General features: G+C 52.3%; 1 protein-coding gene across 1 annotated transcript; it reads right to left on the bottom strand.

Annotated features, from left to right (window-relative positions):
• Positions 1–822: 822 nt before the first annotated feature.
• Positions 823–14,882, bottom strand: PLAC9 (placenta associated 9). The gene is made up of 4 exons (XM_077895188.1): positions 14,789–14,882; positions 3,764–3,861; positions 2,010–2,133; positions 823–1,593 (listed from the first exon to the last, which is right to left on the bottom strand). Exons 1-4 carry the CDS (start codon positions 14,838–14,840, stop codon positions 1,547–1,549), a joined length of 321 nt encoding a protein of 106 aa, XP_077751314.1. The 5' UTR covers positions 14,841–14,882; the 3' UTR covers positions 823–1,546.
• Between the last annotated feature and the right edge of the window lie 2,945 nt (positions 14,883–17,827).

Raw genomic sequence — 17,827 nt, forward strand, 5'->3', positions numbered from 1 at the left:
ACAGGAATAAATATTCATGACCTTGGATTTGGCAATGGATTCTGATATGACACCAAAAGCATAGGAAACAACAACAACAAATAGTTAATAGGACTTCATCAAGATTAAACTTTTGTATTTCGAGAGATACTGTCAAAGTATAGAGACAGTCCACAGAATGGGACAAAATATTTGCAAGTCATAGATCTGATAAAAGCCTTTATGTATCCACAATACATAAAGATCTCTTAACCACTCAACAACAAAAAGACAACACAGTTTTAAAAATGGGCAAAGGACTTGAATAGACATTTCTCCAAAAAAGACAAATGGCCAAGAAAACACAAGCAAAGATGCTCATCATGATTAGACAAATGCAACTTAAAACCATAGTGGGAAAAAAAAAAAACCACAGTGAGTTACCACTTCCCACCTAGTATGATGGCTATAATCAAAAGGACAGCTGGTGAAATGTGGAAAAATCAAAAACCTTAAATACATACTGTTGGTGGGAGCGTAAAGTGGTATAGAGAACAGTCTGGTGGTTCCTTAGAAACTTAAACATGGAATCCGTGTTTGACTCAGCAATTCCATCCCTAGTTATAGACCCAAGAGAAAAGAAAACATGTCCCCACAAAAACTTGTGCCTAATATTCATAGCACTATTCATAATAGCCAGAACGTGCAAACAAGCCAAATGGCCATCGACTGATGCCTGAGTAAAATGTGGCACAGCCATACGACGGACTATCACCAGCTGCGAAAGGGAATGAAGCAGTGATCGTGCTCCGACGTGGAAAACACTATGCTCAGTGGAGAAAAAAGCTTGACACAAAGGCCACATACTGTATGATTCCATTTATATGAAATGTCCAGAATAGGCAAGTCCATAGAGACAAGCATATCTGAGGGATGGTGGGAGGAGGAATGGGAAGTGACGGCTTATAGGTACGGGGTTTCTTTGGGGGATGATGAAAATGTTCTGGAATCAGCGTACAACTATGTGAAGCCACTGACTTTATGTGGTTTTAAATGGTTAAACATTTTGAAATTTATGTTGTGTGAATTATACCTCAGTAGAGAACTGTAAAAAATTGCACACAAATTTGCACATCTATGCCCTGGGGAATCTCATTGGACCGTGGATCCTGATCAGGAGGTCTGGGTTGGGCCCCACAATTCTGCATTTCTGACGGGCTCCCAGGTCATGCCACTGCTGCTCATCAGTGGCCACATTTTGAGTGGGGAGGCTACTCTGAGGGCGTGTGCACCTGTCACCATACCATCTCGGGCCTCAGCTGCCTCACCTGTGAACCAACTCCACCCTGTGTGCCCCTATAAATGAGGAGGGCAGAAGCACACCCCCGCCCGAGGGTCTGCAGGTCTGCACCTGCAGGAGGCTGTAGCCTCAAGGGTGGGACTGGATGAAGAAGGGGCTGTGGCTATAGGGGTCACGGGCAGCGGATGCAGCGGGGACCAAGGGAGTAGCTCTAATTTTGCACAAAGTTGAGGAAGGCAGGCCAGGATGCAGGGTTCTGCTCTCAGAGGATGGCTGTTCCACAAGGTGTCACTTCCAGCTGCTGGGTGGCTCTGGCTCCAGTGCTCGAAAGTGATCTGAAAGGGAAGGGGCAGCTCAGGGGCACTGAAAGTCCCCTGCCCTCCCCCACCCCTCCCAGTGCCCCCCCAACTCCCATGCCAGGGATCACAGGGCACAGGGAGGGAGCGGAGGCAGCCCCCCTGATGCCCATTAGAGGGTTTTGTGGTGGCGCAGGAGGGGTTTCTTGCAAGGGACCTGAAAGGAGCCCAAGAGCTTTAAGGGGGGCACATGGCCCCGGGGACGAGGCAGCAGCTCCGTGTCCGGAGGGTGTGAAGTGGGCCCTGGGCAACCTGCACCAGCTCTTCCAGAAGCCCGACCAGGTGCCAGGCTGCAGTGCCCAGGTGGGGCTGAGCTGGGGGTGCCGGTCCCCTCCGCCCGGGCGGGCACCCATCCCCAGCCCGAGGCTGTCCCCTCTGCCAGGCCAGCGGCTCACCGTCTCCGAGGAGGTCGGGCGTGGGGCTGAAGGGCCCCGGGGGCAGGTTCCAGGCCAGCTCCTCCAGCTGACCCAGCAAGCCTTTCACTTCGGCCTCCAGATGCTCCACCGTCTTCTCCACCGTCTGGAACGAGAGATGGGAGCCGGGCAGGGGCGCAGGGAGGCGGGAGGAGCGGGGAGGAGCGGGGAGGAGCGGGGAGGAGCGGGGAGGAGCGAGGAGGAAGGGGGAGGAGCTGGGAGGAACGGGGAGGAGCGGGGAGGAAGGGGGAAGAGCGGGGAGAAGCGGGGAGGAGCGGGGAGGAGCGGGGAGGAGCGGGGAGGAACAGGGAGGAGCGGGGAGGAGCGAGGAGGAAGGGGGAGGAGCGGGGAGAAGCGGGGAGGAGCGGGGAGGAGCGGGGAGGAACAGGGAGGAGCGGGGAGGAGCGAGGAGGAAGGGGGAGGAGCGGGGAGAAGCGGGGAGGAGCGAGGAGGAAGGAGGAGGAGCGGGGAGGAAGGGGGAGGAAGGGGGAGGAAGGGGGAGGAAGGGGGAGGAGCGGGGAGAAGCGAGGGGAGGGGGGAACAGGGAGGAGGGGGGGGGAGCAGGGAGGAGCGGGGCGCGAGGGCGGTGCGGAGTCTTGCTTCATTGGTCACGTCCCAAGGAGCCCGCAGCGACCCAGGAGGGGAGAACTGAGCGCCAGGGGGCCTGGGGCCTCCTAGTTCGGGGCCCCTCAGTTCCCAGGGGATTCCCCACCCCCACCCCCCTGCGAGCGCACATTCCTTTTGTCGCCCCGCCCCCTGGTGGCAGCTCCGCCAAATGACAGGCTTGGGATTTCGGACCGCTTGGGGCGGGAGGGTCCTCACTCCGTGGTGAACAACCCCATTAGCAGCCTGGGGAGACGCACAGATCCCCCCTCTCCGAAAAACACTTTAATTGGAAAAGAAAAAAAAAAAAAGCACGTAGGATTTCCGAAGACTCCTATTGCGTTAAAATCTCATTCAAGGGCTAAAAACTAAATCTTGGGATCCCTGGGTGGCGCAGCGGTTTGGCGCCTGCCTTTGGCCCAGGGCGCGATCCTGGAGACTCGGGATCGAATCCCACGTCGGGCTCCCGGTGCATGGAGCCTGCTTCTCCCTCTGCCTGTGTCTCTGCCTCTCTCTCTCTCTCTCTCTGTGTGACTATCATGAATAAATAAAAATTAAAAAAATAAAAAATAAATCTTCGGTCTAAAAATATCTCTTTATTTACTCATTAAATAACACGACCTAACGTCAGCTCTAACAACTACTGTAATTTTGACATAACTGATTACGAGTGACAGGTTGACACAGTCACAGCAACTGTAAATGGGATGAAATTCTCCGTGATTTCTATTGAGAACCAAGTCACGGTACCGGTAATACTACTACAGTTGGTTGTCTGTGCTTATCGTGAACGGGAATGCTAAATTTCAGTTAAAGGTTTGTGAAAATAAAGTGCAATTTTTTCCCCACACGAGTTTACAGGCCCCAGCTTACAAACCACGGCTGTAAAACCAACCCCAGGGACTGAACGTCCACCGTGCCATCGTGCAATCACGCAGAGACCTCAGCTGAGTAGAAGCAGGGACCCGGGGGAGGCAGGGTCTGTTGAGGGCTGGTGAGCCCACAGCCCGGGGTGGGCCAGGGAGCAGGATTGCTCCCCCAACTCCCAAAGCAAGATTCTCCTGAGCCCTATGAAGCCACCAGCCTGGCAGGTGGTCCCAAAGCTGCATTTCCTCCCAAGCCGCCCTGATTACCTCCTCTATGACGTCTAACCGGTCGTGGACAGCCATGTGTCTGTCACACCCTGTGTTCCAGGCTGGGTCTCCATGGGAGGGCACAAAGGGTTCGGCAGCTGTGGGAACACAAGCTTTGTCACCGTTTCCTATGACACTGGAGACCCCTGTAAAGCCCTGGGCCCCATGACATGGGTCCTGAAAACAGTCACAAAGGGAAGCCAAGGAAGGCTGAGGGTGAGTCAGGGAGTGAGGATGGGGCTGCCTCAATCACTGGTCTCTAAGGCCGTCATATACCCAGGTGGGCTTCTTCCGAGAGGGGCTGCCTGAACTCGGTAAGGTAAGGAAGGGAGGGACGGGTCCAGCCAGCCAGGATGTGTGTGCAAATAGAGAGGCAGAAAATGGCACGGTTCCGTGTCCAAATCCTCAGGGGGTTGGCGTGGCTGGAAAGTGCAGGGTGGATGGGAGGAGAGTGGGTCATGGAAACAAAGCCAGAGGCCCCAGTAAACAAACCATGATGCTTATTTTGGGGTTTATTTCAACAGAAGAGTCACATGGCCACATATGAATTTATTAAACCCAGAGAATGGATTGGAGGGATTTGTCTTTGAAGGCAGGGAGTCATTGCGGTAATCGGTGTAAGGAGCGACGAGAGGAGGCAGTGCAGTAGGAAGAGAGAGGATGAGGGGACACACTTTAGCGACCGCATTGACACTGGTGACTAAGTAGTAATACCAGACACCTAATGAGTACTTACTGTGTACCACATAGTACACTAAAAATGTGTAAACTCCATCAGTCTTTACGGCAACCTATTTATTATCCCCCGGTGGATGCACACAAGGGTGAAATGCTATGTCCAGTGTCACACGGCGAGTACGTGGAGGACCTGAGGTCCATCCTGTTCGGGTCTTGGTTCATCACTTTTCTCCTCCTTGGTTCTTCCGCACCCTGAGCCCTCACACCAGAAGTCTCAGAGGCCTGCTTCTGAGCTCAGGTTTCAGGGCTGGTGACCCCAAGACGCCCAGGGGGTGTCAGAGTTGGCTGGAACCTTGGAGGACCCTGACTCTCAGGAGAAAGGCTACTGTCCCCAAAATGAAGCGCAGCAAGGAGCTTCCCTGAGGATGGCCGCAAGCAGCAGTCTAGCGAGGTGAGGACTAAGAGCAGCAGCAAGGTCACGGCTACCTTCCACCCCAGCTCTGTCCACCGAGCAGTGGAGGCAAAGCGAGGCCTAGAGGCTGTGGGACGAGGGAGGGAAGCGCAGTCGGGAGGTAGAAACGTGGAGCCTGGGGAAGCTTTTCCTGAAGCGTGGCTGTGGAGGAAGGGACAGCAGACCACACGGTCTACAGGATGTTTCTTGCTGTTTCTGTTCTTTTAAGTTGAAGAAACAACCAGGCTGATAACCAGCCTCCAGGTCAGGAGAGCCCAGAGGACAGGCTTGGGACCCAGCGGTGGAGAGGGCCACAGACGGTGCTCCAGGGAGGACGGAGCCCAGCAGAAGTGGGCAAGGTAGACCTGGACCCGAGGGCCAAGAAGCGGGGTGGGTTCTCACCTACGGGCCTCTACGCACTTGGTAAAGTAAGAGGGGAATCATTGGCCAGTAAGAGGACCAATAAATTCGGAGAAACGGAGGGAAGGAAGGGACCGGAGGGCTTGGTAAGATGATGGAGTGGCAGAAGGAATGAGTGGTGACAAACGTTGCAGTTTCCACTCTGAGAGGGGGAGTGGCTTCCTAGTGACAATATCAAGGCCGTGGCCATTGCCGTGGGCATCCGAGGCAGGGTGGGGGCAGGAGTCACTGGACTTGATCTATCTCGGTGCACCACTGTCGCACCGGTAAGGCCCTGGTGTTGGCAGGGCTGCCGGGGGGGCTTATAGAGTCACCCAGAAGGCTGGCAGGTCTCGAGGCGAGGACGGACATGGTGAGCCATTCTGCTGGTGATGAATGACCAGGTCATTCAAGGTCGCAAGGTGAGCAAATGACTGGACCCCGAGCACCCTGGCCCTCTCCTGCCCCGCCGCAGCGAGCTGGCCCTCCAGAGCTCTCCAGAGGCTCCCCCCACCCTCCCCGCCCTCGTGTCCTGAGATGTTCCTGTTCCAACTCCATCCGGATCCCAGCTCTTCCACTGAGGGGCGAGAACCAAGAGCAGAGAAAAAACATCCTTCCACTAAGCATCTTTTATGGAAAGTAATTTGTTTCCATATTCTCCTTTTCATTGTTTCCCACCACTGAATTTAAGAAAGCCTCTTCAAAAGACAGTGGTCTTGAGGCACCCAGGGGGCTCAGAGGTTGAGCATCTGCCTTCGGCTCAGGGCACGACCCCGGGGTCCCGGGATCGAGTCCTGCATCAGGTTCCCCGCAGGGAGCCTGCTTCTCCCTCTGCCTGTGTCTCTGCTTCTCTGTGTGTCTCTCATGAATAAATAAATAAAATCTTAATAAAAAAAAAAGACAGTGGTCTTGCTGCTTTGGGGAGGGGGCGGACACTACAATGGTACTTAGGTTATTTCTTCCTCTCTGCACCGCTGGAGTATTGATATTTTTAAAGGGAGTCTTCCAGAGATCCGTACTGAAATATTTGGCGATGAAATGCTATATGATGTCTTGGATTCACTTCAAAGTAATCCAGGCCTGGGAGTGGGGGGAGGCCCGGGGTGGCCCAACAAGACGGGCCAGGATGGACAATTGTTGAAGTTGAGTGATGGGGACGTGGGAGTTCATTCTCTGCTCTTGGTTTGAAATTTTCCATAATAAAAACCAGTTGTCTGAGGGGACTGTTAACAAAAAGCGGAAGCCATCGTGGGCTGTCTGCGTGGAGGGGAAGTGTTCAGGGAGGAAGCGGGTGGCCCGAGGGACCCCACCTGGAGGCTTGTGCTCTGTTCTGGGCCCTTGATGGGCAGAGGCAGGTCTAGAGGGTGAAGGGCTGAAAGAACTGGGGAGCTCAGCTGAGAGAGGAAGGACGTCCTGGGGGCAAGAAGGGCCGCTCTCACCCACAGGGAGTCCCGGGAGAGGGGGGCTGTCAGGGTGGGTCAGTGTCCACACCCCCCTCTGCAGGCTCCGCTCCCGGGCCTCTGGCCGCATCCCTCCCCCAGCGGCCTGCCCCCTCCCAGACCCAGCCGGGGCCAGGGGAGGCGGTCTGACCCGGCTGGCCAAGTGTGAGGACCCGCCAGCCCTGTAAGTCATGAACAACACGAACCTGCTCCCCTCCGTTGGCCTAAAACATCCTGTTTTGTACATGTCTGCAATGAGGTCGGACTTGGCTCTAGAACCCCTCCGGGGAAAAAGGTTGGCCGAGGTCGCTCTCCACATCACACAGCACTAATGCCTCACATCTGGACAGAACTGCGTCCTGGACTCCTCTGCACAAGTGTCCGTGAGCTCATCCAGGCCTCCCCGCGAGCTCAGCTGAGAGGGAAAGCCAGGGCGGGGCCCTCACTCCGGGAATGACCTCACTGGGAACACACTGGGGACCCCTGTTCTCACCCTGCTCGGCCATGAACTGGCGTAGGCCCGTTTCCCACGGGAAACTTGCCTCTCCTCCCCGAGCCTCTGCGGCCTCCCTGCTAACCCGGGGTGGGGAGGCCTGAGGCACTGCCCCCCGCCCTGCGCCTCCTCCCGTAGTTCGCACAGGATGCCAATCTGTCTTCCAGAGCCTGCTTCTCGAGAGGCCTCCTAAATTAGCTACAAGGACAGAACTGGTGTGAGGCAAGGACAAGTTGCTTCTTGGACCCGAAACTCCAGCAAGGCAGGAGGAGTTGGGTGTCTTCCATTCTCTTTGAGCTTCCTCGTCGTGGGTAGGGGCTTGGGGTAATGCCTGCTTCACGGGGTTGTTGGGACGCTCAAGAGTGGGGAAGGATGCAGGGCTGCCATGATCGTGCTGGAGGAGCCAAGGCTGTGGTTCCTCCGCTCCCGCCCTCCTTGCCCCGGCCAGTTGGGAAATGGACCTTCTTGGATGCCGGCTTGTTTTCCCTGGCCTGGCTCCCACTCAGGGCCTATGTGCATCCTGGAGGGAGGCCATGGGTGGAACGCAGCGCTCTGGTGAGAGCAGGCTGCGGTGGAGGCCAGGGGCCCAGCAGAGGTGCGGGGCTCACTTCTCCAGTTAAAGGGACATGGCCACCGGGGCCCCATCCAAAGAAGCAGGAAGTATGGCCCTCGTCCATACAGGCAGAGGAGTCCTTTTGTATCTGGGACTAGAACACTAAGAAAGCATGCCCAACTCAAATGATTTCTGTGATGACCCATCAGAGGTGCCCCTGGTGTGTACGAGAGGAACTCGCTGTGTGCGCCTTCTGGATCATCAAAGACATACCCTGCTTTGACCAGTCACATTTGTCACTTAGGGATTAACTGCATTTGACCACATTCAATATAATAGAATAATAAAATTTACCACATTCAATATTGGTTTGAAAATTTGTGGATTCATTTAAAACCATCAGTGGTTTTTAACTTTTTTTTTTTTTTTTTTTAAAAAGCAGAATACTATTTTCAAACAATTACATGAAGAACTCCAATATGTGGAACTGCTCTGGCTGAACCAGGAGAGAGAACCTAGAGCCCCCGCCCCCCAAAACAGCTCAGATTCTGAGGTACACCTTGGTTTCATTTTGCGAGAGACACATCCTCCTATCTTCCTTGGTCTCTGGTCATTTTCTAGATGGGGATCTAAGTCTTGCTGATCACTCAGAGAGCGTATCAGTGTCATTCCAGTACATTTGGTATCTGATTATGCCAGGTAAGGCTACTATAACAACGGGCCCCCTCAACTTCACATGATTTTTTCCACATTATTTTTTTTTCTCATCCATGCATTCAGAAGTAGACTGCAAAAGCCCACAAGGCGGAGAAGGTCTAAGAAGCCACCCAGGACAAACCTCTGTGCACGCGCTGTTGGAAGCACACAAGGTTGGATGTCAGAGAAGCAGTCCCACCTCCGAGGCTCTTTGCATCTGCCCTGCCAGGTCTACTTTGTAGGATTGCAGTGTTGATTTAAAGGGACTCATGCACTTGATGATGACTTGGAAGTGCCACGTAATGTGCAAACGCCATGTAGGGCATCTACCAGGGGAGCTGAAGGCCGAGCAAGGCAGGGAGTCCTCCCCAGGGCTCCACCTCTCCACATGGAGCCAATGCTCTGCTGGATCGCTTCAACCAATTCTCAGGATGGAGAGGCATCTATTCTAGGAATAAACCTATACAAGGGCCCATGAGATGTTTGGGAGGGGCTTCTCCCACAGGGATTCGGAGGCACAGTGCTGACCCAGCTCTCTGCCCTCTTATAAGCCAACCCCACTGGTTTCTTCACCTTTACAACAGGCATAACCATACTTCATATTCAAAGCTACGGTGGATTTTGTGATTGCTCATTATTCACCAAGCTTTCTGCTGAGTGCTTACGTACATCATCTCATTTGACTCTTTTAAGAGCTCAGTACTCCTATATCCCTTTTTTACAGATTAGAAAACCAACGACTGGGCAGCCTGGGTGGCTCAGCGGTTTAGCGCCACCTTCAGTCCAGGGCCTGATCCTGGAGACCTAGGATCAAGTCCCATGTTGGGCTCCCTGTGTGGAGCCTGCTTCTCTCTCTGCTTCTCTCTCTCTCGAATAAATACATTTTTTCTTTTCTTAAAAAGAAAGAAAACCAACTACCAAAGAGACTGAGTAACATGCTCAAGATTACACAGCTTGTAGGTGGTAGGGATGGGACTGAATCCTACCAGCCTGACAGGGTATACACTGGGCACTGGCAGTCATGTGACCTTGTGTAAGTTAAAGGCCTCCCAACTTGGGGTCTCAGCTGCATCCTTTGTAAAAGGGAACAGGGAGAAACTTGGCCTGTCTGACTCCACATTGCTTCTATCTCCCTAGCCACTGTGATCTATAGCTTAGAAACATTTGCTTAGCCAAGTACATAGGCATGTTAATCATTAAAGGAACTTTGTTTACAACCAAGATTTACAATAACTGCTTTCTTACCCAAAAGCTACTCCACTGGAGGAGGTACAGAGGTACGTACAGAGATAACTATGCTATGTTTAAGGTCTATGGGAACGACATGACCAGCTTCCTACACGCAAAGATCAACTCACCAAGGACAAAGAAGGTACACAACCTCTTCCTTTTTCTAAAGATTTATTTATTTTAGATGGGGGGGAGGGGCAGAAGGGGAAGGAGAGAGAATCTCAAGCAGGTTCTGCACTCAGTGCAAAACCTGTCTTGGGGCTCGACCCCAGGACCCCAAGATCACGACTTGAGCTGAAATCAAGACTCAGACACTTAACCCACAGAGCCCCCCAGGGGCCCTCAAATGAGCTTTTTCAATGTCTACAAATATCAGTTACCTTTTGACTCCAACCCCTCCCACTTCTCCTCTTGCTAACATCAAAGAAGCTCGACTCTCATGCTTGGAGAGGTGGCTCTCTGGGACAATAGTCCACCAACTCCTCAGTTTGCTGGCTTTCCAAATAAAGTCGCTTTCCTACCCCAACATCTTACTTCTCAACTTACTGGCCCGTTGTTCACCGAGCAACCAAACTTGGACACAGTTACAAAATGAGGGGTTGGACAGGTATGGGGCAAAGGGGACCTGTTCACATACATGACACCTTGGCATTTGTCTTGGGGCCCCATAAGAGCCCAAAGGTGTCCTCAGATTGAATTATTTTAATTGTTCACTCCCACAATATCCATTTTTGTAAAAAGAAATGCCATGATCCTCACAACAGCCCTTCGGCATCTTCCTCTTTTACTTGAAGAAGAAAGCAGAATCCCAGTGGAAGACAGATGGCCACAGGGATGTGGAGCAGTGGTGGACAGGGAGAGCATGCCCAGAGGGCCCTAAGGCAGGGGTGACAATTGGTAAAAGAACCAGGCCCTGGGATCCCTGGGTGGCGCAGCGGTTTGGCGCCTGCCTTTGGCCCAGGGCGCGATCCTGGAGACCCGGGATCGGATCCCACGTCGGGCTCCCGGTGCATGGAGCCTGCTTCTCCCTCTGCCTGTGTCTCTGCCTCTCTCTCTCTCTCTGTGACTATCATGAATAAATAAATAAAATCTTTAAAAAAAAAAAAAAAAAAAAAAAAAAAAAAAAAAAAAAGAACCAGGCCCTGGGACTTCAGATCCCTCTGATAGGAAAACAGGGAAGGAACTCATCAGAAACCTTAATTTTTAAAAAGAGCTCTATAAGTATCACAAGCAGTTAGCTTCCATCAATATATAAAGAGCTTTTACAGATCAATATAAAAAACCCCAGTACCACAATTGGAAAGTCTGAGACAACTGACAAGAATTAGTAGACATGACCAATATGGATATAAAAAACAAGTCCAAGCTCAGTAGTAATCAAAGAGATGCAAATTAAAGCAACAAACCATCTTAACATATTCTTGCATAACAGCAAACATTTCTAGATCTAACTACCAGTTTTTATAGACAATACGAGGGAGAGAACATTTGGATGACTTCTGGTGGATGCAATCAGCTGAAATCTAAATGTGGAGAACTTTATAGGACAAATAATCCAGTTGCTTCCACAAATACATTTTAAGGAAAAGGAGGGAAAAGACGTTATATATTAAAAGAGGGCAGCCTGGGCGGCTCAGCAGTTTAGCGCCGCCTTCAGTCCGGGGCCTGATCCTGGAGACCTGGGATCAAGTCCCACGTCAGGCTTCCTGCATGGAGCCTGCTTCTCCCTCTGCCTGTGTCTCTGCCTCTCTGTGTGTGTGTGTGTGTGTGTGTATGTTTCTCATGAATAAATAAAATATTAAAAAAATAAAAAATAGTTTCCAAGATCTATAAAGAACTTATTAAACTCAACAGCAAAGAAACAAACAATCCAATCATGAAATGGGCGAAAGACATGAACAGAAATCTCACAGAGGAAGACATAGACATGGCCAACATGCACATTAGCACATTTGAAAATGCTCTGCATCACTTGCCATCAGGGAAATACAAATCAAAACCACAATGAGATACCACCTCACACCAGTGAGAATGGGGAAAATTAACAAGGCAGGAAACCACAAATGTGGGAGAGGATGCGGAGAAAGGGGAACCCTCTTACACTGTTGGTGGAAACGTGAACTGGTGCAGCCACTCTGGAAAACTGTGTGGAGGTTCCTCAAACAGTTAAAAATAGACCTGCCCTACGACCCAGCAATTGCCCTGCTGGGGATTTACCCCAAAGATTCAGATGCAATGAAACGCCGGGACACCTGCACCCCGATGTTTATAGCAGCAATGGCCACGATAGCCAAACTGTGGAAGGAGCCTCGGTGTCCATCGAAAGATGATGGATAGAGAAGATGTGGTCTATGTATACAATGGGATATTCCTCAGCCATTAGAAATGACAAATATCCACCATTTGCTTCAACGTGGATGGAACTGGAGGGTATTATGCTGAGTGAAGTAAATAAGTCAATCGGAGAAGGACAAACATGTTCTCATTCATTTGGGGAATATAGATAATAGTGAAAGAGAATAGAAGGGAAGGGAGAAGAAATGGGTGGAAATATCAGAAAGGGAGACAGAACATAAAGACTCCTAACTCTGGGAAATGAACTAGGGGTGGTGGAAGGGGACGATGGCGGGGGGTGGCGGTGAATGGGTGACGGGCACTGAGGGCGGCACTTGACGGGATGAGCACTGGGTGTTATTCTGTATGTTGGCAAATTGAACACCAATAAAAAATAAATTTATTATTAAAAAAATTATAATAAGAAATAAAAATAGGGATTCCCTGGGTGGCGCAGCGGTTTGGCGCCTGCCTTTGGCCCAGGGCGCGATCCTGGAGACCCGGGATCGAATCCCACGTCGGGCTCCCGGTGCATGGAGCCTGCTTCTCCCTCTGCCTGTGTCTCTGCCTCTCTCTCTCTCTGTGACTATCATAAAAAAAAAAAAAAAGAAAAGAAATAAAAATAAATAAAAAATAAATAAAACAAAATAAAATAAATGTAACTGACCTATCAGCCAAAAGCAATGTGTGTACATTATTTGATAAAACAAAAGCAAATGTAACAACATGACACAATTAGGGGCATTTAAACACTGCATATTTGATAATATTAAGAAATTATCATCTGGGGCGCCTGGGTGGCTCAGCCAGTTGGGCGATGGACTCTTGCTCCATTCAGGTTGTGGTCTTGGGGTCGTGGGACCAAGTCCCTGCATCCAGCTCTGTGCTAAGCAGGGAGTCTGCTTAAGATTCTCTCTCCCTCTCCCTCTGCCCCTCCTCCTGCTCTTGCCCTTTGTCTTTCTCTGTCTCAGATAAATAAATAAATCTTTTAAAAAAGAACTTATTTCCCGTTTTTAGGGTATGATAATGGTATTGCAGTTACGTTTATTCAAAAATTACTTCTCTTTGGGTTGCCTGGCTGGTTCTTCATCTTGGGGTCATGAGTTCAAGCCCCACATTGGGTATACAGATTACTTAAATAAACTGAACTTAAAAAAAAAAAAAGACGACTCATCTTTTAGAGGTATTTAAGGAAATATTTATGGATGAAAATATATGACGCTTGGAATTTCCTTTTAAATTATTGGAGGGAAAGGAGAGAATGGGTGACAAAGGAAACACCACTGGCCGAGGAACAGTATAGCTGAAGCAGGACGGTAGGTACACGGGGCGCACTGTGCTGTTCTGTCTTTATATCCAAGAGATTTCATAATCAAAAGTTAAGGAAAACAATGGTAATTTGCCTGAAGTCTGAAAGATCATACACAAACATATGTGAACTCGGAGAGATTACATCAATACGTTTATGCTTTCCCCCTTTTAAAAAAATCTGTAGCAATGAGCGTGCATAATCAGAAAGGATGTTTAAAAAGGGTTTTAAATCAAAGTATATATATGGGTCATGACTAAAAGGGCCACCGTCAGCCACGTGTGGGTGGCAGCCAGCTCCTCCCTCCCCCTGGGGGAGCACAGCCTCGGCTTTGTGCCCTCAGCTCCTGGAGGTGGGGACTCGGGAGGAGGGCCAAGGGGAGGAAGGAGGAAAGGACTTGCTCCATGGGCTGTGTGCTGAGCCTAGTCCCCGCCACTCTTCACACGGCCTGTGGGGAGGCAGTTGTGGGCCTTCCGTAATTAAGAGGTGGGGAAACTGAGGCTCAGAGAGATCAGTGGAGCTGAGGGGATGAGAAAGGGAGCCTGCGTGTGCTGAATGCCGCGCTGGGCGCTTCTCTCCATCTCTGCAGCCAGCTCTGCAGGGTGGGCATCAGGGCATCATTTCCCCCAACTTACAGAGAGGGAAACACCGTCCCCAGGGGGAAGGCAACTCACCCAAGAAACTCAACCCGGGGCTGCGCAGGATCAGCACTAGCCTCCACCCTGCCCCTGGGTGCTCATTCCCGCAGCTGGCTGTGCCCCAGCAGGGTCCGGGGCGGGAGGCTTCCGTCTTAGCGCAGGGCCCTTCACCTGTGGGACTCCCACCCTCTGGCTCCGGGCTGACGGGTGAGCACCTGGGGGGCAGGGCCGGCCGAGGGGCGGAGCCTGGGAGGTGGGGCGAGCACCTGCGGCCCCGGAGTCCGCAGCCGCCCCACCCGAGCCCCACCCGCGGAGGGGCAGCACCGACGCTGCCGTCGGGGAGCGCGAGGCCGGGTCCCCAGTGCGTGCAGCGCCCCGAGGGCCCCTCCCGCCCGCCCCCAAGCCCCCCAGCTTCCCCGCTCCACCCCAGGCAGCTCGGACCCTCAGGGAAGATCTCCGGGAGCAGGGACCCCGGCCTCCCTCCTCACCCAGACCGCAGCGCCCTGGGGGCGCCAGACGGCAGGTGAAGCCGTGGCCTTTGTGCCGGTGACGCACGGCCCGTCACCCCAGGCCCGGGCGCCTCTGCAGGCCCTCGGGCGGCAGCTGGGGGTGCGGCGGGACGTGCGCCCACCCTGCCCCCTGCACCTCGGTCCCCGCCGTCTCCCGGGGCGTCGGCTCTCTGCGCCCTTCCTGCACCCTCGGTCGCTCTCAGCAACGCTCCGTGCGTGCGCCCTCGGCGGCCTGCCCCCCTTCCTCCTCCAGCCCCGCGCCCCCGGGCCCCCCGACCCCCCGGGCCCCCACTCACCCGCGGCGCGCAGCAGGGCCAGGCCGGCCAGCGCGCAGAGCAGGGGCCGCATGCTGCCCGCGGGAGCGCACCGCGCGTCTGCCCCCGGCCGCGCCCCCGGCCGCCCCCGCCCCCGCCCCCGCCCGCAGGAAATGCTCCCGCCCGCGCCGAGATTCCTGGGCGGCTCCGGGCTCCGCGGCCCGCGCGACCCGCCCCCTCGGAGACCCCCCGGGAGGAGACGGGGGCGGACAGGGCTGGGCCCCGGGCCCCGGGCCCCCACCCCGCTCCCGGGCGCAGGCCTTCCAGGAGCCGCACCCCGCGGACCCGCACCTGCGCCCCGAGCGCGCGGAGGGTGAGCCCCCCCCGTCCACCCGCGCCCCAGGCCCACGCGGCCTCCTCTGCCTTTTACAGACGCTCCCTGTGCTGCGAACGGGGTCGCGGCATTGGTAAAAAAAAAAAAAAAAAAAAAAAAAAAAAGGTACTTCTGCAAAACTCAAGGTAAAATCGTGGCTTTCCACGTAGATGGAAAATGAGCACGTGCTGGAGATTTTCTTTAACTCGCTCTTACGAGGGAACCAGTGAAGAGTGACAACCGGTTGCGAAGAACAGACGCGCATCCCTCCGGAGTGTTGGCAAGAACGCGCAGGTGGAGGCGGAGCCGGCGTCTTCCACGCTCGAGGGGAGAAGGCATCGAACCTCCAACAGGAGGGATTATTTGCGTATCTGCAGACAGGAGCTGTTTCGCATCGCTCTCTCCAATTTAGACTTGCAAAATGGCTTGAGGGCAAGGCAAGACCCAGAGCCCTACTAGCCTCAGAATCACGGTGCTCAGCACACACTGCAGCTCTGTACTCGATGGTGCTGGATAATCCCTGCAGGAGGGAGGAGGGAGGAGGGAGGAGGGAGGAGGGAAGGAATTCTCAGCCTCACCTGCGTCTGCCTCCAGGAGTTCATGGTCCAGGAACCACCACAAGATTAATGAACCGCAGCTCAGCTCCCACCGGTGTACTTCTACAGATACAACCTCTGATCTCCGCTGCACCCCCTTGGGGAGCACCCCTTCACATCCCTTCTGCGGATCAAGACTGAAGCTCAGAGATGCTAAGCACCTTGCCCACAGCCACGTGGCAGGTAAATGCAGGGTCAGGATTACAATCCAGTTTTACCACCCACAGGCCAGCCTTGAAGTAAGGATAGACTTACATGCTGCCCCCGAGAGCCGGGTTTCTTTCTCCATCTAAGCAAACCCAGAATAAGAGGTGGGTTTTTCAGTGAACTCCCAATCTTCACCTCCCCTCCAGTTTAGAACAGAGTAGTCGAACAGACACCCACCCAAACAGTGCAAAAAAAAAAAGAAAGAAAGAAAGAAAGAAAGAAAGAAAGAAAGAAAGAAAGAAAGAAAGAACCGTGACGTTTAGTGAAAACAAAAATCGAAAGCTACAGCCCTACAATCTGCGCTGCAGAGCTCTGAGTGCCTGGCCTGGCTGTGCTAGTCCACCAGGCGTCCCTCCCTGGGGTTCACTGGAGCCCTCGTGGGTAAGGGTCACCACTCTGCCTTCTCGGTTCCCCACTGTGGCCGTGTGGTTGTCCTCTACAGCCACCACCCTACCTGGGGACCCTCACTTGGTTACTTCCTCCTCCAGATAACAGCCGCAGGCACAGAAATTCCTGTTCAGAGTCAGCAGATCTGGGACAGAGACTTGGATCTAAAGCTCTCCTGGGGACTAGGATGCCCAGAGGAGCTGGCTCAGAAAAACTTTTTTCAGAATGCCAACAATTCCTCACACTTAGTAGAACATTCCTCAGAAGGTTAGCCAGGCGGGAAATTGTCAAAGAACAGCCAAACCCCACAACTCAGAGCAAGGGGGCTCCTTAATATTTTTGACCTTTGAAGAAAACACACCTACACTAGGCTTTCTTGTGGTTGTAGAGTCACGAAGTGATAAAGCACAGACTAAAACCTGAAACTCCTGCCTGTCCCCGGCCCCTCCTGTCCCTGGCCCAGCCAATCCAGTCCAGTTCTCTCAGCTTGGCGGACTCTTCCAATTCTTTGTCTATCTATGCATTTGTACCCACAAACATATATACATGGGATAGAATAATAGATGTTTTGGGGATCCGCTTTCACATTCATGTTCATGACATTAGATCTTGCAGATCATTCTGTTAGTCCACAGAAACCCACCTCATTCCTTTGAAGAGTTGCAAAATATCTCATGAATGGATGCACCATCATCTGTGCAGACAATCCCCTACTGATGGACATGAAGCTTGTTTCCTTTTCCGTCCGATAGAAAGTGGGCTTCAATGAACATCCTTTTGTAGATATCTCTGTGTACACATGACACACTACGCACACACAGACACACATGTGTTTCTGAAAGGCTAGGTTCCTGGGAAAGGAATCCCTGAGTCAGAGGGACTTTAACATTTTGCTGGATATGCCAAAAACCCACTAAGCTCAGAGCACCAGGCAGGCCCTGAAAGCAGTGCTCCAAGGGGCCCCCAATTCTATCGTGGTTACCGCCCCCGTCGTGCTGCAGGGGGCGCCCTTGGCATAAAATACTTCTTGAGTGGCGCACCCAAGTCCCAGGTCTAGCAGCTAGGCCCATTCTCCAACTCCGGAAAAATTTTGATAATTTGATGATGAAGAATGTTACTTTGTTGTTTTTTCATTATGAGTCAAGTTGAGCTTTATTTGCCTCGTCAAATCCTTTTTTCCTTTTTTCTATGTTCCCTCTTGTTATACATTCTGTTTATTAATCCAATGCCTGTGATGAATGTTGGCAACGTTTCCTTCCATTCCTCCGCTGTCTTTAACTTTCTTTGCGGTGTCTTTCATCACACAGAAGTTTTAGATATTTAGGTGACCAAGTGTCTCAGTATACTCTTTTACGGCTTCTAGGTTTTACAACTTGTTTATGATTCCTCACATCAAGACTATGAAAGTATTTTCCAATACTTTTGCCAACTAGTATAAAGCCTTTTTTTAAGGTATAATCTCTGATCCATCTAGAATTTTTATGTGGTTGCAAAGAAAGTTTCAAACCTAAAATTTTC

Source organism: Canis aureus, chromosome 4 (assembly GCF_053574225.1).
Source record: "Canis aureus isolate CA01 chromosome 4, VMU_Caureus_v.1.0, whole genome shotgun sequence".
NCBI lineage: Eukaryota > Metazoa > Chordata > Mammalia > Carnivora > Canidae > Canis > Canis aureus.